This window comes from Calidris pugnax, unplaced genomic scaffold (genome assembly GCF_001431845.1).
Source record: "Calidris pugnax isolate Ruff unplaced genomic scaffold, ASM143184v1 scaffold225, whole genome shotgun sequence".
Lineage (NCBI taxonomy): Eukaryota > Metazoa > Chordata > Aves > Charadriiformes > Scolopacidae > Calidris > Calidris pugnax.
This window is the reverse complement of record NW_015091072.1, coordinates 4,229,312-4,255,807: the sequence shown is the minus strand read 5'-3', so window position 1 is coordinate 4,255,807 and position 26,496 is coordinate 4,229,312. Positions and strand designations below refer to the sequence as shown.

General features: G+C 46.6%; 1 protein-coding gene across 1 annotated transcript in view; it reads right to left on the bottom strand.

Moving 5' to 3' along the window:
- Positions 1-1,116: 1,116 nt before the first annotated feature.
- IGSF11 (immunoglobulin superfamily member 11) overlaps positions 1,117-26,496 on the bottom strand; it is an 80,943-nt gene continuing 55,563 nt past the window's right edge. Inside the window, exons 2-7 of the mRNA XM_014957066.1 lie at positions 8,393-8,556; positions 6,988-7,195; positions 6,037-6,192; positions 4,941-5,063; positions 4,558-4,708; positions 1,117-3,861 (exon numbers count right to left, since the gene is read on the bottom strand). Coding sequence (XP_014812552.1) covers positions 3,411-3,861; positions 4,558-4,708; positions 4,941-5,063; positions 6,037-6,192; positions 6,988-7,195; positions 8,393-8,556 — 1,253 coding nt within the window. The 3' untranslated portion in view covers positions 1,117-3,410. The remainder of the gene's footprint in view (positions 3,862-4,557; positions 4,709-4,940; positions 5,064-6,036; positions 6,193-6,987; positions 7,196-8,392; positions 8,557-26,496) is intronic.

The following is a 26,496-nucleotide window of genomic DNA, read 5'->3' as shown; positions in this document are numbered from 1 at the left end:
AGATTCCTACAGCAACTTTCCCAAAATGGCAATGCAGTCATCTCATTTACTATAAGGTCTATATCTGAGAACACATTTACAGGAGTATTTTAAACTAGGTGTTGAAAAACACCAAGGAATAAGAACACAATGCATGTACAGCAGGGCTGAATTACCACTGCTGCTGGATCTGTAGGTTTCTGGGTTTAATAACCATTCTCAGAATATCTGGGGGATTTTAGAGAAGTAGGGAAAACGAAACATGGAGAGAAAAATGCAAAATCTTTGGCAAAACATCAGGCTGTCCTAACTAATAATAACCTTCTGCTAGCAGGTGTTGATAAGGACTAAGAAGTGTGTGCTTCCCAGTCCCCTTATGCCCTGGAAACGTGAAGGCTCAGACAATGAAATTTTCCATGCTCAGTCTGTGGAGATCAGCACTTTTGTTGACCTTCCGACAGTTTCTCCCATCAAATTTACTCAGAAGCAAGACAGTCAATGAGGACCTTCCTGGTTACTGCCTTGGATTTTGGATCTGGGTTGAACCCGCTATGTTTCAGATTGGAAAACCAACACATGAGCAAAGTCAGGCAATTTTTAAAATATTTTCCCACATCACTTGAAGCAGAAAAGGATCTCCCCCGTGAAAAAAAAAAAAACAACAGAAAAACAAACAAAAGAAAAAACCAAACAGAAAATAAAACTCACCTTTGTCTAGAGAAGTAGAGACCTTGCAAGCCTGTGAAATTGTACCTTCAAGGGCAATGTGTCAGACTATTATGAATGAGGAAAACAAGGCTACAGTACCAGGGTTAACTACCAAACTGGCTGGCCTAATAATGTGCAGGTCTTGGTTGCACAGTTGCTGCTTACTGCCAGTCATATCAAGGATGAGTATTAGTGGCCAAATTCATTATAGTTACAGAATTAGGTAAGAAAGGGGAAAAAAGCAGCAGCAGGCAGTAAGAAGTCCTTTTTTTATATGAATAAAGTTTTATTGAATTTTAGACAATTAGAAAGAACAAAGAAAGAGGAGCAAACAGTCTCATGGAGGGTAGGAACCAGAAGAGCTTTCCCAGTAGAGGAGAGGGCCTGCTGAGGGCAGTGTTCCTGTAAATGTCACACAGGGGTTGTTACAAACGCAGAGAAAATGTGTCTGGGCTTTTCTGTGATTGCCTTTTCTTTTTTTTTTTTTTTACCTCCCACATTAGGGTTTCTAAAGCCACTCTTCTTCCCCCTGTCAATCCTACCACCCAGCTGCAAAGTGAGCAGAAAGGCAGGAAAGAGGACTGCTCCAGTGAGATCTGTGTGCACACACACACAGAGCAGCCTCCTGCCTGCACCACCATGGGGGTTTGCACCCATTCTGGATGGAGTTGTGTAGGAGGGGGGAGGAAGGGAAGTTAGATTTTAATTTTTTTTCCTTTTTTTTTTTGTCTTCTCTTTTTTAATTTAAGCAAAGAAGGCACAAAATCTCAGCCAAGCTTCAAACTTAGTGCTGCCTGGGAGCTCCAAACCTCCCAAAAAGCCAGTGTGTCCATGTAGGAACCCAGCCCTCACCTCTTCTCCCTCTTCCTCAGAGTCTGTGCTTGCATTTGAAAGGTACTGCTCAGGCAGAAGGTCCTGCCCAAGGCTTGTGCACTGCTAGGGAAAGTAAAGCCGTGCCGGGACAAGGAAAGTAGGGATGAGGAAGAGTCTGTTGGCTTAAACAGACCCTTTTACCAATGTGAGAGCTACGGAAAGTCACCTGTGACTCCCCAAATTGCTTTTCCAAAAGCAGACCTGGGAGGGCTCTGGTGCTTTTGGAGGTCACCACTGCTTTTACATGTGCAAGGGTTGGTGTTACACAGGAGGGCGGAGATACTCATCCAGGCATGGCCCCATTGAGCCATTGCTCTCTGGGAAGGTAAGTACCAGCCCTCAGTCCAGCCCTCCAAATGGCACCAGGTTCCTCGAGCAGTTTCCACTCTTGGCTTTGATTAAGGCTATTTAGTTGCAATAGAAAAAGAATGGGTGCCAGGCACAACCACCTCCCCAGCTGCAAGGAGATGGCAGAGCCACTGGCAGATGCCACCAGCACCCAGCCCCAGGACATTGTGGGAAGTAGAGGAGGCAGAGAGATAGCACGTGGGTTTCCACAGGGTTACACCCTCCATTAAACCCCTGCTTTCACTTTTTTTTCTAAGAAAAGGGATTTGGAGGCGAATCCTGCCAGCCTCAGCATTTGTGATGTCCCTGGGCATGGAACAGCAGGAATGAAAACTCTGATGCTTCCGTGTGGGAGCCCCAAGCACAACACGTGCCCTGCCATACCACCCAGCCACGGACAGCCCAGTAAGGAAAACCAAACCCACCATGCAAACACCAAAGCTGTGGGGTTTGAAGCTTCTTACCCTGAACCAGAGCAGCCCATGGGCAGCAGATGCCTCTGGACCTGCCTGCTGCTCTTCCATGCCACGCTGCTCCTCTCTGCCTCCTGAATAAACCCAGCAACAGCCCAAAAAAAAAGAAAAAGCCATGAGCCATACAGCAGCAACAGCAGCGACGCACCCCTATCCTGCATGGAGTGTCTGGGGGAAAGACACTCAGCTCCATCGTCCACAGCCATGAACAGGCAGCGGTACAGAGCTAGCGCAGGAAAAACACCCAGTCTGAGGAGGACCTGTGTGTGTGTCTGTGTGTGTCTGTGTGTTTGTGTGCATGTTGGGGTGGGGGAAGAACTGCAACAAATAAAGACAAACGCTCCCCGGTCCGCACCCTCGCCCAGCCGTCCCCTTGGCCGGGCTGGTGGCTGTTATCTCCCTCTGTCCCCTCCAGCCTGGCCTGTGTCCCTTCACACCCGGCCCACTGCCCTCCTTCATCCAGCAGCAAGGCCAGGGGGTGTGGGGAGGGGGCCAGGGTGACCATGTTGAGGCAGACCCCGCCTCAGCACCCCTCCCCACTCAGCCCTTCCTGCCCCAATGCGGGCTGGCGTTCTCTTGGAAATAAAACAGCGACAACAACAGAAAAAAAAAAAGAAATAATAATATATATATATCTCCCCAAACCTCCCTGAAAGACCCAAATGGATGGAATCGATTCCCAACAAAACCGATGGGAAACAAAAGCAAAAGTCCCTCCTGGGGTCAGGGCTGGGTGCACATCCCGGCCGGGGCCCAGCAGCCAGGGAGCATGTCCCCACCTCCTTGGTCCTCCGACCTTGGCACGTCTGCGGCGTCCACCGGCACAAGGAGCCCCAACAGCCAGGGGGATGCGTCATGGCTGGGGCTGTCCCCCTCCCCGACCGGCAGTGGCCTTGGGAGGGAAGGGCAGGGGGGCGAGGTAAGTGTGTGTCCCCCCACTGCCTCGCCACCTTTCAGGAAGGAGTAGGGTCTCTTCGCCCCACCGGGTACAAGAGGCCCCTTGCTTGGCTCTTGGCCACCAGCATGGCCCTACACAAGGGAGCCAGCCCGGCTCTGGGCGGGCACCATGACAGGGACAGCCCCGATCCGCTCCAGCGTGGCCTGGCTGACGGCGTAGGAGCGGGTGTGCGGTGGCCGTGGCTTCCTGCTGACTGAGCCGTTGCTCCGGATCACCTCCTGAGGGGACGGCGCCGTGCTGGCCGTCACCACCAGCGTCTTAGGGGGAGCCGGGGACGGGTGGCCGCCGTTGGCATAGATGGGGCGGGTGCTCGTGCTCCCCGAGCGGGAGAAGGGGGGCTGGTGGGCATCATTGCTGTTGCTGAAGCGGGTGAAGGAGTCTGTGGCGTGGTTGGCTTTGGGGTCATTCCAGTAGCGGCTGTTGTAGGTGTTGGAGGAAGTGAGAGTGTCGTTCTCTGATGAGGATGCATCGGCGTGGAATGTCTTTGCGGCGGAGGAGCATTTAGGTGGCAGGTCGTCCTCCCTGGGAAGGAGAGGGTGTGAGGGCACACGGAGGATGCCGCCCCATTTGTCCAACACCAACCCTCACCCCCCCTCCCACAGCCTGATGGAGTCAACACCATCAATTCAAGATGAAGGACAACACCAATGTCAACCAGCACTGCTGCTTGGCCCTTTGCTCATCCCTCTTTGTAGGACCCACTTCTGTCCACATTAATTGCTCCATGTGCCTAGCACTGAGGCAAACAGCCCATGCTCATGCATCTAAGGGGGGCAAAACTACTGGTTGTCACAGCCACTGGTACTTTGCAGGCAGCCAGTATTATCGTACAACCAATGAAGGGAAGATGCAGGAAGCTACCAAAGGGAAACACTGTGGCTGTAACACCAGAGAAGATCACAATTGTATCTCCAGAGCTTTTCAGCTATCGCTGTCCAGCATCATGGTCAAGGTCCCCACCATACCACTCTCCTACAGAGCTAACAACACCAAGTCAAAGCTCTCAATAAAGGCAATACTGAAAAAAAAAAAAAAAGTCTGTTGTTACCATTCTTAATTTGTTGCCTCCATTTTCTGGACGTATGTGGACATCTTCCACAGGCCCAGGAGATCACAAACAGGATTAGCAAGAGTGAGATTTCTGATTGCCTTCCTTTCAGCCCCTGCTTTTGCTGGGCAATCAGAGGTCCCCTACCACCGGTTTTCCCTGACCCTTACCTTATCTCATTTGGAATCTCCTCCTCTTCTTCTTCTTTGTGTTTATTTTTCCAGTAAAACAGTGCCACGGCCACCAAGACAATGCAAACAACAAGCACAACGGCACCTGTGGCTACCGCTCCTGCAATCAGGCCAATACTCCGGGGGTGGGCTGTGGGGACAATTGAACAGAGAATGGAGAAGAAATCAGGGCTGGTCTTTGGCTGTCTATAAGCATTTGAAGCTACCGTGGCTTGGGAGGGGGGGAAAAGGCAATGTTGCCATTCCAGGACACAACGATCTTCTGATAGAGAGGCACATGTGGCTAACAGCAAACATGGTTACACACTTTACTGTCACAAGACAAAAGCAGGTGACCAAACCTCCCTTAGCAAAATACTTACGTGCAATGACTTGCAGGTCCAGAAGGCAAGTGCTGGTTCCAATGGCATTTGAAGCCACACATTGGTAAAGACCTGAGGACACAGTGCTGATATTTCGGAGAGTGACAGTGCCCTGGACTTGGTCTAGTTAGAGAGAAAAGAAGGGTTTAAATCCCTCCCCCCGCTTGAGGAAAACCGTGAAAAGGCAAAGCCAACAAATAGAGAATTTTGGTGTGAGAGTCTCTTAAGAGAGAAATAAATTAGGAAGTAACCTTGAGATGGAAGCATTGTGCACGCGCACATACACACACACAAGATTAGGTCTTAAGGAGCTTACACTAGATGTTTCTTTTTCTTCTTATAGATTAATTTCTGCAAATGAAAGCTTGGGAGTCTCAGCATTGTGTGAGAAAAGGGAGGAAAAAGAGATATGCTATACCCAGATCTACCTGCTAATTCAGTCCTGCCCTGCAGAACCCCTGCTCTCCCCATCCCTGGGCTCTCCACCCCCTGGCTCTGCAAATGTTCCTCATTCCTGATTTATGCAAATGATTGCATATTATTAAAATACAGCAAGATAAAGGCAAAAGTACAGTTATCACTACTTGGTCAGGACACCTAGGCTGAGAAATCTTGTGGATAGGACTTGGGGTTGGGCAATACCCAGTCTTACCAGAGCTTTTATACACATCTGAAAGGCAGTAACTTATTGGAGAACAATGACCTCAGTGTGAGAAGTATTTTCCTGGGATGATTCTACCTCCCTTCTCCCAGTTTCCAACCTATGAGCCTTTCATTTGGTTTAAAATGCAGGTGAATCGGCAGCTGAAATCTCTAGCCACATGCCAACATCTGGCAACCTTGTTCTCTCTCTTCCATTCAAACAGACCCTTGTTCTTCAATGGGCAACATGTTTCTGTACCTAAAACCCATGAAAATTCAAGTGGCCACTGGAGGGTACCTAGTCCACCATGGGCTCTAGGAATCTTCGTTCCAATAAAGTGATCATGCAAGTGGTGGCAGACACTCAGTAAACCATGCCACCTCTGGTGGCTCAGACAAAGGAAAACACAGGCTGTTACCTGGGAAATAATAGGATAATCAACAGAACGAGCACCTTGTGTGGCAGTTGGGGGCAACTTAGGAACATTGTCCAGTTTCTCCCAGAGGTATGTTGGCCGGGGGATGCCTTCTTCCGAGCTGCAGGTCAGTGTGATATCGCTGCCCACGTCCAGGGACCCCTGGATTCTGCAAAGCGGGGCAGAAGGAGGAACTGCGAGAGAAGAGGGGAAGGTGACAGCAGATCAGGAAATATGATCAAACAGTGGAGTGCAGGTTCTTTCTGGACACATGCTTCTGGGGAAAGCAAGGACACTGGCATGAGCTGACAAGGAGAGAAAAGGGAGGCAGCAGACAAGAACCCATTAAGGTTTGGGGGGGTGACAGTTCACAAAGATTCCTGACCCACCAGCCCATCAAGATTAAAGACTACTGCTGGGTTTCACAGGACCCAGTTCTCTTAAATCCCTCCCTAGAGAAGAAGAGTGAGAACATTTCTGTCTTTGAGACAGTAAGGGTGGTGAAAGCTAACAGAGCTGCAGTCAGAATTTGCTGTGGGTTTTGTTTTCATATCCCTATAATGGCACACACTCTGGAGAATTTAACATCCCAGGGAGCATCCAGTACTAATTTCTTTCATGCAAAGGAAGCAAAGATCTAAAGTCATTCTCTTCTGTTGCTATGCACAAAACTCTTATGGTCCCTTCAGCTCTCCAGGAGGCCCTCATATTTTATTCATGCTTCTTTGCATGTATATCACAATGCTGCCACAAAAGCTTTCTCTCCACTATATTTTAAAACTCCATTATATGCTACCTGCATATGAAGGCTATGTGCCTACAAACTCCCACAAGACCCACAAGGCAGCCCATCCCTCACCACAGGATGCCTAAGGGCTTCAGTACACTACCATACACTACCATATTGCTCTGCTATGGTGCACTATGATACACAGAAGATCCCCTTGACCTTGTTCCTCCCCTCTCCCCCATAATCCAAATAAACACACCCAGGACAGTAAGTCCAATGACTCCAATATTCCTGACGCCTCGGTCTGGAAGGTTGTTGACCAAACACTGGTATGTGCCAGTATCCGATAGCTGAGTGTTGTTGATGAAGATGGAGGCACTGGTGGTTGGCATTGTCACAGCAAACCCCACTCGCCCATAGAACTGAGGTGCACCACCAAAGATCTGACCCCCTTGGTAGAGAATAACCTGGAAAAGAAAGGAAGGCTCATACAACACTCTGCAGAAACTGCACAAGGAGGAAGAACAGCAAGAAAAATATGGGCTCCTAAAGTTCCTAAGGCATGTCTAAATAACCAGACCTCCATATACACTTGTACCAGGCAGACCCATCATAGCGGGGTGTTTTCTCTAAAAGAGGAACACAGTCTGTAGCCTTATTTATGTCAACAAAAATGTTCACAGAGGCAACAGACTAGATAGATACCCAAGTCTTCTGGCATAGCTGAGTTGGCAATACCAGCCTGCTTCATATAATAATCATTACCCATCTGGGAGGATGGATCTAAAGAAACAGGGTCTCTGCAGGTCAGTGAGTACTTTATGGGAGAGCATCCTCCAAGTGGGCGGTATCATTCTGAGTCTCATGGAAGGTAAGATCATTCCATGATTTGATATTCTTACTGAAGATCATGGGGATGAACTGAATGACAGGCAATGCAACTTTTGAACCTGCACAGCCTCTACCAATCAGATGGCTTTTATAGCACTTTGTACTCAAACCAAATCCCTGAGGAACAAGTACTCGTCCATGCAGGTTCTCACAACTGAATACCAAGTGTGATGGGGGCAGTGTGACCCAAGACAAATGCATTTCAGAGCAATGGCACTATTCTGCTGTCAGAGTACATGGGCAAAAACCGGGCCAGCAGATCTCAGATTATGATTCTTGTGCCCACCATGATAGACTCTCACTTGCTAATGGACTTGCATAAGCAACAGACAGTGAAAAAGTAAGAGGGGAATTAAAGGAGGAGATGAGTCTATGTATGAGAGGCCGTGTCTTCTGGGCACATTTTAGATAGATTTCACAGCTGCAGCTGCTCCCAGATCCTCCAAATTCCATACCCAGAGCACCAAAACCTGGATTATATCTCCTGTGCTCATTTAAACACACAAATTACCAGAGATCCAGGGCAGCCGTACAGTATCGTGTATGTCTGCTCCAATTGCATTTCTAGCCAAGGACACAACGCGCATCAGTTAACAAAGCATTGTAGAAACCAGATTCAAGAAAGATCCAGAGGGTATGTTCAACAATGAAGGGAATGTTCTGGGACAACAAGGGAGTCGGCGTTGCAAAGAGACTACATCTAGATCAGTGTGAAAAGGGTGAGGAAAAGGAAAGTTTCAAAGAAATGCATGCTCCAGTGAGAAAGGACCTACCTGTTGAGGCTGGTTGGCATTAGAAAGAGGAATGACCATCCATATGACATTAAGGTTAGTGAGAGCAGCATTAGTGGTGAAGGTGCAGGGCAATACTGCTGTCTGGCCTCGAGCAACCTGGATGCTCCCTGAACTGACTGACACCTCCAGAGGACACACCAGACCTGAAAAGAGAAGTACACCCAGTTCAAGCATTTCAGGAGAAGGACATCTAGTTTCAAGCATTTCAGGTGGTCCCATACACATGCAGTTCATGACAGCAGCATCCTGTTGTTACAAAACTATCTCTTACCAATCACTTCAGGCTAAAAAGAATGATATTCTTCCCTCAACAGATCACACTGCTCTCATGCAGTGCCTTTTTCACAGGCAAATGCAGACAGGTAGCCCTTTTAAGTGAGAGCACTCTAGTTCCAGAGCCTCTGAAAACAACAGGTTTTGTTTTGGTGATGGGGAAAGAGCGGTAAGAGCAGCCAAGCTGTGCCTAAGAGATAATGAAGTGTGTTTTCGAACCCATCAATCTTAATGATACTCAACATTACTGAAACAGAAAAGGAAACTACATTCTAAAAGTATTCACCAAGGTCTAAGAAGAGAGAACATGTATCATTAAAGAAGAAACACAGTTTTCCCCACACTTCTACCCCTCATAAAGTCCCATATGAGCAGAAACATTTTAGTGCTATTTTTAATTAAGCTTTTCCAGTCCAGGTATTTCTATCTAGCTGGTGAAAAACGACTACTGATAATGGAGGAACTCATCAAAGCTCATTTATTTTCCAGTATTTCCACCATTCACTTCTTTGCATTCCACACAGGCTGGACAGGGCTGAAAGCCTGATAACCCCCAGCTTCCCAGTGCAGCAGCTCAAGGCTGCAGTTTTTAAACTGCAAGTCACACAGGGAAATATCACTGTTCCTACTGCCAAAATCTTGTCAAATGAAACTAACCAAGGGGGCACCTCCACCATTTTGAGTAGCACTAAAATTCCTTAAATCATTTTTCCCTACAAAATCAAAATATTGACTAAAAAAACCAAAACTATCTCTCTATATGACAGCTCACTATCTTCTTGTTCAGTGCACGTGGGAGGCTGCTGGAGGAGAAGGCAAAGAGTTTCCAAGCTCCAAGGCAGTATCAGAGTATTGCTAGCACCCAGGCATAGTCTGGGAATTGTCCCATGCTCTTGCAACTCCAGGAAGGGCTACCAGCAAAGTTCCTATTTTCTGCCAAGAGACACTGGTTGGCTGAAGGTGAAATGCTCCATGAGAATAGGTTTCTATCTGAACTACAAAGAAATAGAACAGGCTAATCTCTGAGAAAAAGGTGAGTGGTCTCCTGCACACTTGTCTGCTAGGATTCTTCCCAGCCTGCCTAATGGAGAGATGGGGCACTCAGAGCCTGGAAGCGCTGAACTTCAGATGCTACAGATCCAAACTTTCTAGCACCTGAACAGCCTATGATGAGTTCCTAGGTTTAGATGGGCTGCTCCAGAGCTGCAATATCCCAGGACCTTGCAAATCTTCAGCAATCTGTTCTGGATTTCTGTTCCCTCCTCCATATCTCCCACCTCCAAAGCCCTAGGTAGTCCAGGGAGGCTCAGAAGTACTTCAGAACAGAGCCAGGGAAAATGCCATTTTCATCTCCAAGTGAAATTCTTTAGTTTCTTACTTTGCAGAAAAACCAAACAACAACAACAAAAAAACAAACAAACCCCCAAAAAACCCCAAAATACCAAGCCTGACATTCCTCACAGGCTTGGAACATATTTAAAAAAATAGAACATTTTGGAAATTCCTAGGGAAACTGTTCATCTCTTCTGCTAACATCTCAGGGAATTAGGTGCCTGGATGAGGAACAGCTGGTGAAAGTTTAATCCATCAATCTCCTATACAGGGCTGTCAGCAGCAAGCAGAAGTAAACAATTTGAAGAGCCAGTAATAAGCATCACCTTTATTACAGGGAATCTCCCTTCCAGTTGCATCTGTGGTCAACAGACTGGGAATGGTTTTGGAATCCTCATTTGCTTATGGCTGTCCAGGCAGTGGTAGTGGCCCAAACACCAGAAGTAATCTATGTTAACTCCTTGCTGAATATGACCCTGAAAAGGGATCATCTTTTCTGCAGGCTTTATTTTGAAGGCTACCTTGCTATGACTACTCATCGAGTCCAGCATCATCCATGTGCTAACAGTGTGCAGGGAGTCACAATAATTTGGACATCTCTCAGATCAGCCTCTCTCTCCAACATGGTGCAGAATGCTTTTCTGCCACATTCAGCATAGATTTAAAGAGATGCTGTCTGGGAGAGGAAAGTAAACTACACATCTGATTTGGAATAGCAACGTGTGTGCTTCAGCCCATCCCTTACCCCCTTCACTTTCCCCTCCATGAAACCGCCCCCCTATTAAAATTCTTGTCATTCAGGAAAAGTAATACTTAACTGTGAGTATCCACTAATAGCAAATTTACTGGGAAAGTTAGACTTTGCAGTTTGCATTGCAAAGTTAGTTACATCAATCACTCAGTCATCAAGATGATGTGATTTTCATACCTAACCACCCTCTTGCTAATCCTAATATTTACTATTAGTTGATTGCAAACATCCTGCAGAATAACAAAAACACTAAAATAGAACACGCATAATTTCTTCACTGTAAAAATAATTTTCAATACATTTGAGAATTTCTCAATCTACTTATGAACAATTAAAAAAAAAGAAAGAAAACACACGATATTCCTTTTGCTCTGCCTGGGCCCCCCTCTCTCCTTGCAGCACCCCACGGCCCTCGTAATCTCCTCCCCTTTTCAAGGCACCATAACATCCTTTTTAATTAGAATGTCATGGAGTAGTTGCTGTGAGCAGGGGACACTAAGGAAGAGCTGATGTCCCAGTCCATTTATCTTCTCAAGGGGACCTGCTTTGAAGCCGGACATGCAAGATGAGCACCTGCCCCCTCCATGCTGTCCTTCCTTTGTCTTGTTAAACCACGGGAGAAGCTTCTCAGACTTGCCTTTGCCTCATGCATCCCAGGGCCCTTCAGCTGCTCTTTGGCCCAAGATACATACAAGGCAGGCGGCACTTAAAGACACGGACTCATTTTGTTAAGCTAAGTGGCACCTGCAGGGCTACAGCTGGGGAAAACACACAACCACTTCTGACAAGTAAGCTTAAACAAGGCGACAGGGGAGTCAGGAGACCAAATGTAGGCAAGGTTCTCTTCCACCAGCATAAACAGGAAGGTAGGCTGGTGTGTTAACACGGCACCAGGGGGGCATTACTACAATGTGACTCCTTTCCCAGGGAGACAGCTGAAAGAGCAAAGATCAAATCCTCTTCAGAAACTACAGCGTCTTTACAGCTCAGACTACTAGAAAATGTAACAAACTTACACATGCATTTGCCCATCTATGCAAGTATCTACGTGACTGCTTCCTTCCACACCAATACTCACGGCCCAAAACACAGGTGGATGCACACAAAAACACATACACTTCTAAACCTGTATGCCGAGGAAGAAATCTAGTAGGAAAACTCAACCAAACGATACATGTTTAAACATTTCAAAATTAGGAGTTGCAAAAATGTGGCTTTGCATTAATGCAAAAGGAGGAGGCAGGGGAAAGAGGGAGGAAGAGATATCAAATTTAGCATATCTATTGGGATAAGGATTTTTCAATGCAGCCTAAGGAATGAGGACTTGAATTCCCTTGGGTAGGTATAAATGCAAATATAGATATATGCACACACATACAGCCCAGTCTACTAAGTCAAATTATGCAGAAAAATCAAGGGAAACATGTTGTACGGGGTCTCCTTTTGCAATGGTACACAACCCAGATATTTTCTAAGCATTCAGAGAAGCTTAATCACTTGTGAGAGACAACAAGAATCGATCACCATCAAATCATGTCTTAGAATTGGATTACAATGGCCATTACACCCTTACACCCCCTCTTGTATGTGCAGCCTCTGCCTTACTTAGTAATTAAGCATCCCTGAAACCAGTAAGCCTGGAGGAAGAACAGGGTACACCACTGTCAGCAGAAAGAAGAATGGGCCCTTCTTGTACATAGGACACTTTGATCTTAGCTTGATTCTGCAAACAGCTTTCTACTTTGATCCTGATGCAGCAAGCTACCATCACTAATTAGAATGGATGCTCCATATGGTTTTTTTTGTCCCCTATCAGAGAACCAGCCAGCAGAATGATATTTTGGCTACAGAGGGTCTTTTAGAGTTTCTTCGTATTTCCAGGACCAAGTAATTACTCTGGCAACAGATCAGTCTTGATTTCATTTTCAATGGGTCACTACTGCTTTTTCAAGTAGCATACTCAGCTCTCCCTCCCGCATCCATGAAGGAGTCCATATAGTTAGTCCATACAGCATGACACAAGCATGTAGGTCCCAGTCCCACAACCAACATTTGACTCCCTGCTGGATATGAGGAGAAGGAAAATGCTGCCACATGCCACAAGGGCTGCAAGCCTGAGAGGCGTCAGAATATACCAGATGCTGTAAAGCTAAAAGACATGAGCACATCTTAGCACTTTGACTCATACTACGTTGACCCAAGATGTTCCCAGCTACAGGTCACTGCAACACCTCTCTGCCAGAGGTCACCAGCAAAACCAGCAAATCACCTTGGCCAACAGCCCTGCGAGTGAAATGAGGACTTCCACCACCATGACTTCACATCAATAGGCCAGATTATAACATTAACAGCTGATGCACAAATCACTGGTCTATATCATCATGATGACAGATGGTCACAGACCACAAGGCCCTCAAAGGCTGTGCCTTCAGGAAGCACTGTGGTCATGCTAAGGGCACATTCTCCTCTACTTCTGGATCATCCCCAGCACCTGGTTTGCAGAGGCAACCAAGTTCAGTGAGACATCTTGGTATTACTGTCTGGGTTACAGTACAGTGCACAGAGTCTTTCCCCATTGCATTTATCTTAGGAGTGTTGATCTCCCGGGACCACAGAAAAATAAAAGTTTATTTGGAGGGTCATTCATACCACAGAAATCAAGCTCCTGCCCTACCTCACCTTCTGAAGGACATACTCTACTTTGCAAGTAGGCCCAAAAACCTGTTAGCAAGTCAGCAGCATTTGCCGACTGCTAGCAGCAACCTCTTGATACTCAACGGCGTGGGCAGCTGGGCTAGCATGGCTTTGCATATGCAGAGGTCAGGGTACAGGTTCACTCTGCAGTGTTGGCAAGCCAGGGAAGCAAGTGGCCAAGGGAGAAAGGAGGGAGGGAGGTGTGAAAGGGATGAAAAAGCCCTCAGCTGCGTGCATTCTGCATCTCCAGACCTCCAGGGAAAACGTGCAGAAATGTGCGTAGCTGGGAGAAAATGAGAATAAAGCTTGAAGCTGCATCAGCTTACATCCAAAACCCAGGGAATGGCTCCCCTCAACCCAGTGCAATTAGCAATCCTGTTGCCGTGTGCTGGGGAAGATGCCTTTGGCAGTATGACATTTTGGGTCCCTCGTCAGAAAGGCAAAGATGAGGTCACTCAGAAGTTTCAAGAACAGGGTAGGAACACAACGTTCGATCTGGCGACCGCAGGCAACAGAGGGAGAAACTGCAGAGCAGTCTTTTTCCTGAGATGAAAGGAAAACACAAGTTGCTGTGCCTTTGGCTCGCCTCACATCTCTGAGTCTGGGACCAAACCTGCCTTCTGTGCTAAAGAAATGTCTCCCACCCCAAATGATCTGACTTCCATTGTCGACTCAACATGCTGAGCAGCAGCAAAACCCACAGCCCAGGAAGGAGTGAATCACAGCTGGAGGAAACAGTAACAGATGCAGGGAGTACTTCTGCCACAGGACCTCCTAGTGCAGCAACCATTCGAAAGCCCCTGGAGGAGCCTGACTTGCAGTTCTAAGCACTGATAACATTGAAGTTATCCAGCATGATATGACAGCACCCACAATAGGCTGCTGCTCAACTAGCTGACTGAATACTAGTCTTGCCCATTCTCACCAGGGCCTGAGTATGCTCCTGTCACTCTAGATGTGCTACACTTACTAGTTCAGAATCCATCTAACCAAAAGCAGTATTTATCCAGCTTAGTGTCTGGAGGCAGCTTGCAGTAGACTCCATCCTGCTTGTAGAACCAGCATCACCAAGCACTCCAAAGTAGCACAAGTCTGAGTGAATGCCCACTGTTTTGGTAAAGACCTCCTTGAAAAAACTATGCTGTGAGCTGGGAGCAATAGTGAAAAGAAAGGAGGGCTCCACCACACTATATAGCCCTGCTGCCAACTCACAGCCCCAGCTTGTGGGCATATGTTATATAGCTGCTACAGGGAGCCTTCTCAGAGAGCCTGCAGGGCATACTGAGGACACCCAAGAAAATGTCATTCTTCTGTGAGAAAAGAGAGACAGAGACATTCTAGCATAGCTCCTCCTCAAGACACAATCAACACTGCCTAAGCCACTCCCAACACAAGTTTGCCTAATTTAGTCTTTAAAGACCCAGACAATATCTGTACTGTGCAGCACAGCTTAGCAGTTGGCACCAGTGGTGCCTCTGGGCCCCTGCTCTGTCCTCTCTCCAACCCAACCATACAAGTCACACTTGCCAGCCTTGTCCCTTCCCCTCACCCTATCCATTTTTTTCTGCATATCCTTCACTATTCTCATCAGAATGATGGGCAAATATATAGCTCAGAGCTAAAAAGACAAGTTGCGATTGAAGAGAGTTTGGCCATTTTGTTCTGAGAAACAGCTGCGTCAAACTTGGAATATCTCAGATACCATAATTTATTGGGAGTAAGCCCATTCCCTTTATTTGGATAGGCTCAATATCCCAAAACAAGGCTCATGCTGGTTCTTTCTGGTTCACAGGTCTAGAAATGTGATAGTAGCCTGACAGTGTATAAGGCAAAATGATTTCCAACTCTTTCCTTCCTATCTTTGCTGTCTCTGCAGGACAGACTGGAACAAACAGTAGGAAAAATATCACATCTAGCGTGGTTTTAGTGAAAGATCTCTGTAACACAGGTGTTAAACCTACACCGACATTAACTTTTCCACTGAGGTCTATACGGTGTTACTGTCTCTGTTAAATGCAGGTCAAAAAGCCAATTTAACCTCTAAGCACCTTTATCCCTGGAGAAATCATCAGACACAACTGGTGGTATCTAGTCATCCCTCTAGCACAGAGCCTCCCAAGTAAATAGACCCATTTTACCACAGTAAGAGCACTCTCAGAATTGCCGCCCACACTGCAGGGTATGCGGGCTGGTAGACACTGACCCAGGGAGAAAACACACAGTCAGGGTCTTGAACTTGAGCCCTGCAGTGTTTCTTGCCCAGAACTCCACTAGCTGATCAGGGACATTGGCTACCTGTAAATCTGTGCTGATCACACCAAGCCTTCCTCCTTATCATTTATAACCTCATCTGAACTAGACAGAAAGATAACAGTGAAACTTCCTGCTGACCCACTCTGCTCTGGCCTCAGCTGTTGGCCTGGCAAATAACAGTCACTACCACCCCTGCCATCCTCCTTTTTAGAAATAGTTATTTCTCTGCAGGCCAGCTGGAAGGAGGATTTCAAACAACTGTCTGGCTGAGATGACATGGAGCACATCTCCCTGCCCCTGACCTCCTCAACTTGCAGCCGTAGGGAGGATGAAAACTGGACTTTAAGATCAAAAAAAAGGCAGGAAAGCTTTCAGCTATACATACCTCAGAAATGGTGTCAGTTCCCTCCCGTGTCCTTGTCAGAGGAGCTGGACTAGCTCTTGCAGGGTTAGAAAAAGAGCTCTCATAACACATGGGACAGCTGAACATCATGGAGGAATTAGATTCCTTCCTCATTTCTGCCACAGACTCTCTGGGTCCTGCTGAGCAAGTCAGTCAGCTCCGGGTATCCTCAGGGGGTCCCTATTAGTGTGAGATCCTCATTTGCTCAGGTTTAGACCTCAAGGATTTGATTTGCTGAACTGCTGAGCGTTCAAACCGGCTAGGGAAATCGAGAGGGTCTGTGCTTTCCATGTAGCAGGGATCACATTATGTTAAGCTCTCCGTGTAACGTGACCAGTGCTCTTCCAACAGATCTTAACGCTTGTGTTTAATTAGTCACAGTCTTGAAATGCAAAAGAGGTGGTTGAACTGTGAGAAGAGCATAGTGCTAGAGCAGCTTGCTAACGTGTACAAATGTGGAACAAGAACCCAAATGGGGTTTAGAGATGCCCTGGTGATAGCAAGGTCAGGGGCCCAATGACCCAAACAATTCTTTCCAATTCTGGACTCCTGCTGTGCTCCCAGTACTGGCTTGTCTCCTGTGTCTCCATCCAGCCTGGCTGGAATTACCAGGAGAGCCACCTTCTTCACAGCTCCTGCAAGCTGGCATGGTTGCCTTCCATCTCTGCTGCCTAGGATGCAGTACGCATGCAAGTTAGCGATAAAAAAACAACTGCATTGTATTATAGCAAGATTATAAAAATAGGAAGGGACATCGATAGGAGCAAAAATAGCATCTACAATGACATTAGCTAGGATAAAACTAATCAATCACTGTGCTCTGGGGCATGCGTTAATCCCCTGCCCATGGTATAGTGTTGCACAATTAGGTACATTATGGAAGGTTTAACACTTCCCTCCGATGCATGCAGCATTGGCTGGAAACAGAGACTGCTGTGATCCGAGCTGGCAGTCCTTGAATTCGCAGCATTTGCAGAGGACTCAAGGAGCAGCTGCACTACTGAGGTTGGGGAATTTTTTGCTTTAGCAGATGAGCAAGACCAGAGGGGACCCAGAGGGGATCAGGAACTCGCTCAAGTGCTCACGCATTGCTCCCCTGAACTGAAAGAGGGGAAGGGTGGGTGAACCTAATTCAGTCCACTCTGTGGGACCACTTGCTGCTAAGTTTGCCCATTCCTGACTGTGCCCAGTATCACAGTCATCAATGACTCATCCCTCCAGGACTCAGGTGGGCAAATCAGGAGCATGCAATCTGTCTACAGAAGGTGGCTGAAGGCCACAATGAGGCAGCATAGCCAAGGTACAAACAGGATGGTGTGTCCTTGCAACAGGGTGCCAGTCATTTCTTTCCCTGCTAAGGTCCCCCAGAGATCCTTGAAGCATCCAAATCACAGGCACAGGCAAGGAGGAAAGTAAAAGTTTAGCTGCATACAGAAAGGCATCTCCCTATTCTTTGTCTTCTACAAAGCTGAGACTGGCAAGTCCTTCCTTCTTCACCCCTAGTCCTGTGATAGACCAGGTCTGGGGAATCCTGCTGCAGTAACTTAAGATGTTGTCATCCTCTGCTGCTCGCCTTGTCACTCAGCCCAAGGGTATTGTTCCCAATCCAGCAAAAGCAGAATGGAAACTGTGCCTCCACCTCATAGCCAGACATTAATTAGCATAACCTGCTGAGGAAGGTGTAAGGGCAGGCTAACTTTCTTTACTGTGAAAGGGGAAAGCTGCATTGCAGATGCCCTGTCCTGTTCTGCTCACTGGTACAGTGGAGGCATCGTCCAACAGTAATGAATGTCTTGGGGTGGGATCATTTTAAATCACCACAGCCAGTTACTTTAGCTGAAGTGACTTGGGAATGAAAGCTTAGCAAATGTTCATGCAAGCACATTTAAGGTGGGAAGCTCAGCTTGAGTTTGCAAAGAGCTTGCATCAACAGCTCAGAGCTGCAGACTTCCCCACTCTTTGAGCTCAGATGCCAACATAAACCTCCCACATCCCTCCTTTTAATTATCTCACTGCTTGTCACAGGACATAATGAAAGAAAATGCACTTTTACAGCAAAGATTTCTATCTGTGTCTCCTAAAAGAGGGAAAAGGCACAGAGTTGACTGAGAGCAGCGAAGGCATAGGTTGGCTTCATTTTCCTGAAGCAGGTTACAAAACCTTGCAGGAGCCAGCTCTTAACATTTGGGAAGCACCACCATGGCCAGTCACTGTCTCTGAAAGCATTTTCAAGCATCCGTATGGGTATCTACAACCATACCTGAGGCTAGCACAGCCCTCAACATGCAAAGTACAGGATGAGGCTTCATCATATGAGATGAGAGCTGTATGTAACTTGCTTATCCCAGAGCCTGAGTCTAATTAGAGTTCTTCTCAGGACCTAAAGCAAAAACAGCCTTGAGTTCTCCCCCGCCCACCCCGTTTCTTTGCTAGTATTCTCCTGGTACAGCCCAGTCAGCAGAGATGTGTCGCGCCGCAGATCAGTGCCAAGTGCTGGCAACAGCACGTGACATTGCTGACACAGCAAAGCGACCTCCTTCGGGAGAAGGCATCCACTGGTGCCTCTGCAAGAGAAATGTATCTGCTCCCAAGACTGGGGAACAGAGAGTCAGGGTCAGGAAGCTGAAATTAAAACAGGTCGGCAAAGCTCTGCTAAGACACTCACTCCTATTTTCTGTTTGCGGAGCCATGAAAAATACATTAACGGCCCCGCAGCTTTGTAAATGATTTATGGGCAAAAGAATAAATTTCTTCCTTCTCTTCTGGTTAAAAAAAAAATAAAATAAAAAAAGCACAACATAGTGATAAACTGCTTAATAAGGGAAAACAGCTCGAGGTTTAAGTATGTTCAATGGTATATTGAGTAGGAAGGACAGAACCCATAAGGAATAAGATTAAAGTCCAGTAAGGGGAGCTGGCATGGGGGAAGGCAGGATGAGTGGGTGGGCAGGCTGATAGGACTTGTGGGTGGGTGGGGAGAGGCAGGAGCGTGGGGTGCAGCTGCATGGGAAAACAAGTGGGGATGGGGAAAGGAGAACCAGGTCATTAGTGACTTTTTAAACTTTTAACACAAAATGCATAGAGAGATATGCAGAACACATATCCCTCCATCTCCTGGCCCCACTAGAGTAAAAATGCCATTGAAACACAGATTGCAAAATCACATCTGAGTGGCTTTTTCACCTATCCTGCACAACCATCATGAGGTTTGACTCCAGTGCAAATAGCCCCAACCTATGGTTCAACTATGCTTCAACTACTTTTACCCAAAGCACCAAGAGCTATGTCCATCCTCCCAAAAAAAGAGTTAAAACAGAGGGTGACAAACTGAAAAGGGATGGTGACTGCCCTATTAGGCACGGGCTGGGTGAAGATGCAGGGACATGCTGCTGCATGGCTCCCTCCCTGCACACACCCCTGACATCCTCTGGGAGTCCTCCCAAAACCTCAGGTGGCCATGTGAAACCCAAGCCTTGTTGGTGCTGCTGCATCTTCCAGAAAAGATGTAGCAGCAAGATAACAGGAACGGTGTGCATTCACCCACCCAGATGTTGGTGGGCTCCATCCATGCATGCAGGGATGCACGTATGACACACAGCCACAGAGGCCACATCAGGGCTTGGGTCAGCAATGAGGACTCCAGGGATCTAGGAATTCCTGTGTGAGAAAGCTTTCCAGTAAAGGAGAGAACAAAGTCTGGGCCAGGCTGGGTCAGACCTGGATCAGGCTGGAGAGGGGCTGAGGGCAGCCCCAGAGAGAGAGGAATGAGGGGCTGTGGCAGTAGCGTTTGAGCTGGGATCAGGGTCAAGGAAGTGCAGGGGACCTTGAACAACGGGGCCTGGAGGAGGAAATAACTCCCCAAGAAATGGCCCCACATCTTCAAGCCAAATGCAGGGGAACTCCCCCAGTGCTTCCTAGGGTATCCACCTTTCCTGCCCTTCCCCATTACCAGTATATTCCAGCACCATCATTACCCCATAGTTGGTTACAATGGCCCATGGGGGCTTATGATGGGTTGATCCCTCAACAAAGGCGTGCCTAAGGCAAAAAAAATAAAATTAAATGATGTAAAATAAAAGTGACCCCTGAAGTGACAGAAACTAGCCATTTCTGAGGAAAAAAAAAAAAAAAAAAAAAAAAAAAGATTTCATTTATAGAGTGATCCCAGTCTCCTTGAAGTCAGGAAGGATTGTCACCAGGATGATTGTCAGACTCTTAAGGATCTGGTCCTGCTACCCACAGTTTTTGGCTGAGGCAATGCCAACAAGTTGATGATCTGCTTTCCACCCCGGTTTTGCGTCTCATGTATGAATTGTTCTCATCCTATGGAGTACACAAGCTTTGCAAGTGAAAGGATAGTTGGCAGATACTTCCAGGGCTCACAGTGCCTTTGAGGTCCCCTAAAATTTTTCCTGCTCTGTGACTAGGCTGTGAGTCCTAGCTCACCTTCGCTGCTGCCAGCATGACCAGCAGAGTGCCCACAGCCACTCGGCCAGACACTGATGCCCAGGCTGATTTTATATGTCCTAGCAATTCCACTAAAGGCAGTTAAGTCACTGGAAATACACTTGATGTTTAAAAATTAAGCACATGTTTAAGTATCTTGCCAAATCGGAGCTTAAGAGTCTAATCACATTTGCATCCATTTTGATAACAAAACTCCTGTGGCGTGCTGGTATGAGAGGGAGCCTCTCAGTGAGAACACGCACCACCACAGTGAAACTTCCCTGTCTCATACATGATGCTGAAAAAAAAGCCTGATAAAACCATAAAATCCTAACTCAGTCTCCAAAAGCAGTCAGACTGAAACTAGCTTTCACAGGGATGCTCAAAGACATTAGACTTCCATAACTTACCTTTGTTAATCCCAAACTGCTTTGGATTAAAAAATATTTAAAATATTAAAAACAAACAAACAGAAAAGAAATAAAAAAGCAGGTTCTTTTTCATTTAAATTGAAAGGAAAGAAAAACACAAATTTGTCTTTTGATCTGGCAAATGTCAGGTCAGTAATTGAATGTTTCAGATTATGAGTTGAGCTGTCTGAAAGAGGTTGTAAAAGGACAATTTTCCACTGAGAAAAAGAGTTTTCATTAAAATCAAAATAGGTTGTAAGAATATCAACTTTGATGACATTTTCAGTGAGTGAAGACAAAATGAATAGCTTCGATTTTCCCATTTAATTATGGCAATATTAGTTCAATAAGGTAAAAACATTTTATTTCAACCCATTTAAACTTCTGGCATATATTTAGATATTACATAAATTCTAACTCTGTATAGTTTTATTCAGTAACAGTACAGAGTTATATGCACACATACTTAATACACTATGGCCTTTCAACAACATATGAACAGTGTGTTTTCCCAATGGAAATTTTTCCTGATTTTTGTTCCACCCATGAAAAAATCTGGGATCCCACTGCCACGTGAAATGAAACAGAGAGGACATGTTAAGACTTCCTTAGGACAGATGACGAGTTTGTTACTAACTTTAACTATGGATAGCTCCAGCCCAATCTTCTCATGGGAACACACACAGAGTTCAGGAGCTGTAGGTGTTCCCATGTGAAGTTTGGTCCTGATGTCGCTCAAGTGGACGGTGTCAGGCACAGACACTTCCACACGTGAGCTACAGGAACACATTTCTTTAAGCATTTTGCTGTCTTTTCCCTGAATGAGACTTGGTCCCTCCTCCCCATCCTCAGGGGGTGATGTCTTCCTCACCTCTCTGCTCTGAAACCCAAAGTTTTGGTGCAAGTGTTGCTGACTAAATCAATTCTCTGCTCTGCAGCCTTTTGGGCTAATCATTCCCACCTTGCATGGTGGAAGCAGGACCAACAGAGAAAATGTGCACAGCCAGATTAATGCAAATCTGCTGTCCATCTGCTGTGTGCCTTTTTGTCATGCGGGTACATGCCAGCACAGGGCACAGAGGGAAACATGTCCTAATGCTGGGAGCTCTCCCTGCTCACAGTGTACCCAAGATTAAGGCATCTGCAGCTCTAAGTGGCCAAGCTAAGACCACTGAGCCTGTTTTATTCACAAATGCTGAGAATATTCACCTCCTGCACTCTAGTTGGGTACCCAGCGTCATGCTGAAAAAACTCAAGTGCAGAAAGTTGCACTGGTAGCTCTAAAATGTGCCTGAAGGTAAGGCACTGGGGCAATGCAGAGAATCTCCATTTTGCAGTGAGGAAAACCAGGATGGAGAGAGGTTATAACTCACCTAAACACCACACAGCAGGTCAATGGTGAGACAAGAATAGGACTTAGGCACCTGATTCATGGGCCTTGCTCTGCCGATTAATCATGCTCTCTACCACCGTGCCAAGTATTAGTATTGATTTCAAATTAACACACACATTACTTATCAAGGAGAAAAAAATAACCCAGAAGGTTCACTATGTTCAGTTCTGTTGGAGGCCAACATGATTGTAAGGGCAAACACCCTGCCCCAAAGCACTCCAGGCTCGGAGGCACACAGCACCACCCGCAAGGAACCCTCAGATGCTCACAAAATGCACCAAAACTCTTAAGGGGGTTTTAAAAAAAACAAACATAGAGCATTGTCATAACATGCTTGAAATGCAGGAAAGAGGCATTGTGAATGCAGCTGCTGCTGTTATTGTGCATGACAACGTGCCTCCCTTCCTACCACCTTCTTTTCTGATGCCAAGTGCTAGGAGTTAACCCTGGGTGACCAAGCCTCACAGTGCTGTTCTGATTTTATGCTTGCCCTCTCTTCTTCCCTTCTGATGTCCTAAATTCCCTTTTACAAGAGCTGCTAACTTTTGCAAGCATAAAGCTGCTACAGGCTTCCCTTGTCTTTTAGAGTTAGAGTCTCAGGAAAAGACTTTGCAAGTTTTCCCTCCATAACAGATGCGAGGAGCTGCCTGTGCCCAAGCAGCAAAGTACACAACTGCTCTGAACTAATAAAGATTTTTTTTCTGCACAGCTGGCTTATTTTTTCACACAGATGTTGTCACTCCTGCCAAGACTAACAGCATACAGAGCAGCATTAATATGAAAGAGCCCAATTGGACACCAGTTTAACAAGAAGTTGAAAACTCCCCAAGCACAGCCTGCATGCTGGGTTTCCCTTTTCCTTTCTTTTTTTCCTTTAATGCACCCAGGGGAAAAAAATAAAATGTAAAAGATAACAAAACCATAAGAAGCCACTGAAGGAAATCTTAGCCTTTTGGGGGTAAATTCCCTTTTTGAAATTCAAAACATACATGTTAATCTTTAATGCTAAACCCTGGATTAAAAATTCATTCAAAAATCTCACAGTTTGGAACACTTACAAGTTCATTGCATTATTAAAAGCTCAGATCAGTGCTACTCGGCATAAAGAAGTCCCTCCAAACTCTTTCCTTTCTCTTGAAGCCAAGAGCAGGTACTCACTGCTCTCCCCGATTATCCTTTAAGCTCAGAGAAGCCTTGTTGTGATTCCCAAGAGCTGTGAAAGGCTTGTGCTGGGGGTCTCCACGTCCTGCCACTCAGTCTGTGGTCCTGAGGAACAAACCTGGAGACAGCAGGAACAAGAGGAATGCTTCCAAAGGGCAGTCCCCTGTTTAGCAGGAGTTAGCGGTGATGCGAGGTCACAGATTGACTCCACCTGTCCACTTGTGTCTTTTTGAAGCCAGATCCTATGCACAGGCATCAAAACCACCACCAGCCTCCACCTTTATCCAAGTGCCTTGGCGATGCTGGGGAAGACTCACACCAAATTCTGCAGGTCAGCCCCAGAACTGAGCCTGCAAACACCCCCAGTTTAATGAAATGATGCGAGGGGGGAGAGCCCCCAGGAAAGAACTGTCTGTACCTGACACGATCCAGGCTGTCACAACTCACTGTGGCAGAGGACCTTTTCCAGAGGACTCACCAAAATATTTGGCATCTTGGAATGAAGAATTGTTCCCAAACTGCCCTTTGCCATCTTATTATAAAGTTTCTCATTTAGAAAGATGAGGCATGAGGCTGAACCCTCAGTTTTACTTACTTTTTTATGCTTCTTTTTTATTGCCTAGGGAGAGGGGACCAAGGACCAGGCAGCATGTGCAGAGTTGTTGTGGTATTTTACAAGTGTTTTTGGAACTATTTGCTCCCTTACAAGCTGCAGTCTTACAATGCTGCAGCAGGCTGAGCAGAAGGTTTCCATCTCTAGAGTCTGTGGTATCACATCGTTTACTGTAAGGGCTAAAACTTCCTTTTTAAGCATCAATGCTTTTAACAACCATCTCAGCACAGTTGCATTAGCAGTTACCATCACGAAGCGGTCTCTCTCCTATCCCCTTTCCTGTACTCACAGGCTTGTTTCCTTCCAAATCCTCCACCTGAGACCATCCCCAGGAGGCTGCCCTCACCTGCAGCCAGCTGGGCCCACGCCAGATGCACCACCATGCCAGCTGAGGCAAGAGCTTCCCATGCACCTCCTTGGATGAGGAAGGTGCACAGGCATCGAGCACAACTCTCGGAGGGGGTTGTCCCTCTTGGGGAGGTGTTGATACCTCTCTGACCCTCCAGATGCCATCAGAGGAGAGGACATCTCAACTGCAATCAAGACCACTACCTGCTGTGTGAGACCGAATGAGCTGTGCTGCACCATGCAACGGACAACCCTGATGTCACCAGACTCCAGGCAAAAACGATGCAATCTGTCCCTAGCTTTAAAGCAGTGCTTGTCATCAGGGAGGAAAACAAAACAAAACAAAACAAACAAACAAAACCAAACAGAAGACATTAAACACGTACAAATCGCACTTATCTCTCCCTTGTTTATCATAACTTTTCCTGCCATAATTGCTAATGGCAATAATAATAATCACTGTAGTAGAATCACGCTTTGGCTTCTTTCCCAGATTCTCCTCTTGTTCACCAGGCAGTGAAGTCATCATATCACCAAAACTTCACAGAGACCTGGTTTTGTGGGAGGGGTGCCACTGAGAAAGGTTTTGACAGCTTTGCATGGAAGCTGAGAAAACAGAAGAGGAGTGGAGAAGAGCCCTCATTTCAGGGACAGGGGAGTGATAAGCAGGAGGGAAAAAAGGTAGCAAATCTCCACTATATTTGCCAGGAGTGGAAAAGAATCCAGGAAGGAAAACTATAGTTATGAATGAACATGCGATCCAGCACACAAACAGTCCTGCTCAGGATGTTGTTGTGTTCCCACCACAAGATCTGAGCACCCCTGGCACCCAGGGGAGGCAAGGACCAATAAGCCCTTGTGCAGAGCTAGATGTGAACCCTCTTTCCAGAGCCCAGCTTGGTAGTTCATCTCCCAGATCATCTCTCGTTCCATAAATTCAGTCTTCTAAGCTCATATGCCCATCAAGTCAGATTACAATTAAGACTCTGCAAGTAAGGCAAAATATATTCATGAACATCTGTTTGAATAATAAGCCTGAATTTGCTTCGACAGTGTTCACCCGACCTGGTTTCCTTGCCTTCTGCGAGTGCTCATGCCAGCTCTCCCCTGTTCAAAGATGACGACAAGAGGGAGAGGCTGCTGCACACACTCACGTAAACACGAAGATGGTTTTGGCTGGTGGAGGAGGGGTTTCCAGCCTCTGGTGGACAGACCTTTCAGAGATTGCAGGCTACTTCTTGGAGTCCATAAAAAATAGCTAAGATAAACAAGTCTAAAGCCAGAAAGCTAAAATTTACTACCCCAAGGCCTGGTCTACCATCTGTATGTGGGTTTGAATCCTGGGCTCTGCAGTTTGGACTGGGAGAAGAGGTGTAATCACTCATGCTGAGTCCATACCTGTTCCTCCAGCTAGTTGCCCCCAGAGTTGCAGTTAAGCATCCCTCCCACTCCTCATCCCACTGCATCCCCCTCAGATCTGCCAGCATAACTGCTGCTGTAATAGCTCTCCCACACAGTTCTGGCAAAAAGATCCTTGCTATTGGGTAAGAGCAAAATTTTTTCTACTGTAGATCATGCTGAGAGGCTCAGGTTAAAGAACAAGAATGCAGAAAGCTGTGCTGGCAATCTGAACCGATGGTAACCTCTGGTAGGAGAAGGGGAGCAGGGACAGCTTCTAACCTCTCCATCCACCTCAGCAGCAGTCAGGGCAGCACGTCTGACTGCAGCCTCACTCCCTGCCTCCATTTGCCTGGCTGTGAATTGGGACAGTGTCCCTTCACCCCACCAATGCTTTGTGCTGATTGGGCACGTGGTATTGAGGGAAGGCAGGTAAACAAGCAGAGAGACTGATGGAAGGAGCAGAAACCATATCCTGAGTTCTACATGCAGGCTGAAAGTAATAAATAATCAAAGCAATAGATTGCAAGCTAGAATATGACCCTGGTAAAAAAATTTCATGAAAAGCAGAGAGGAGTAAACTCAACTGTATACACTTGATGGCCAGC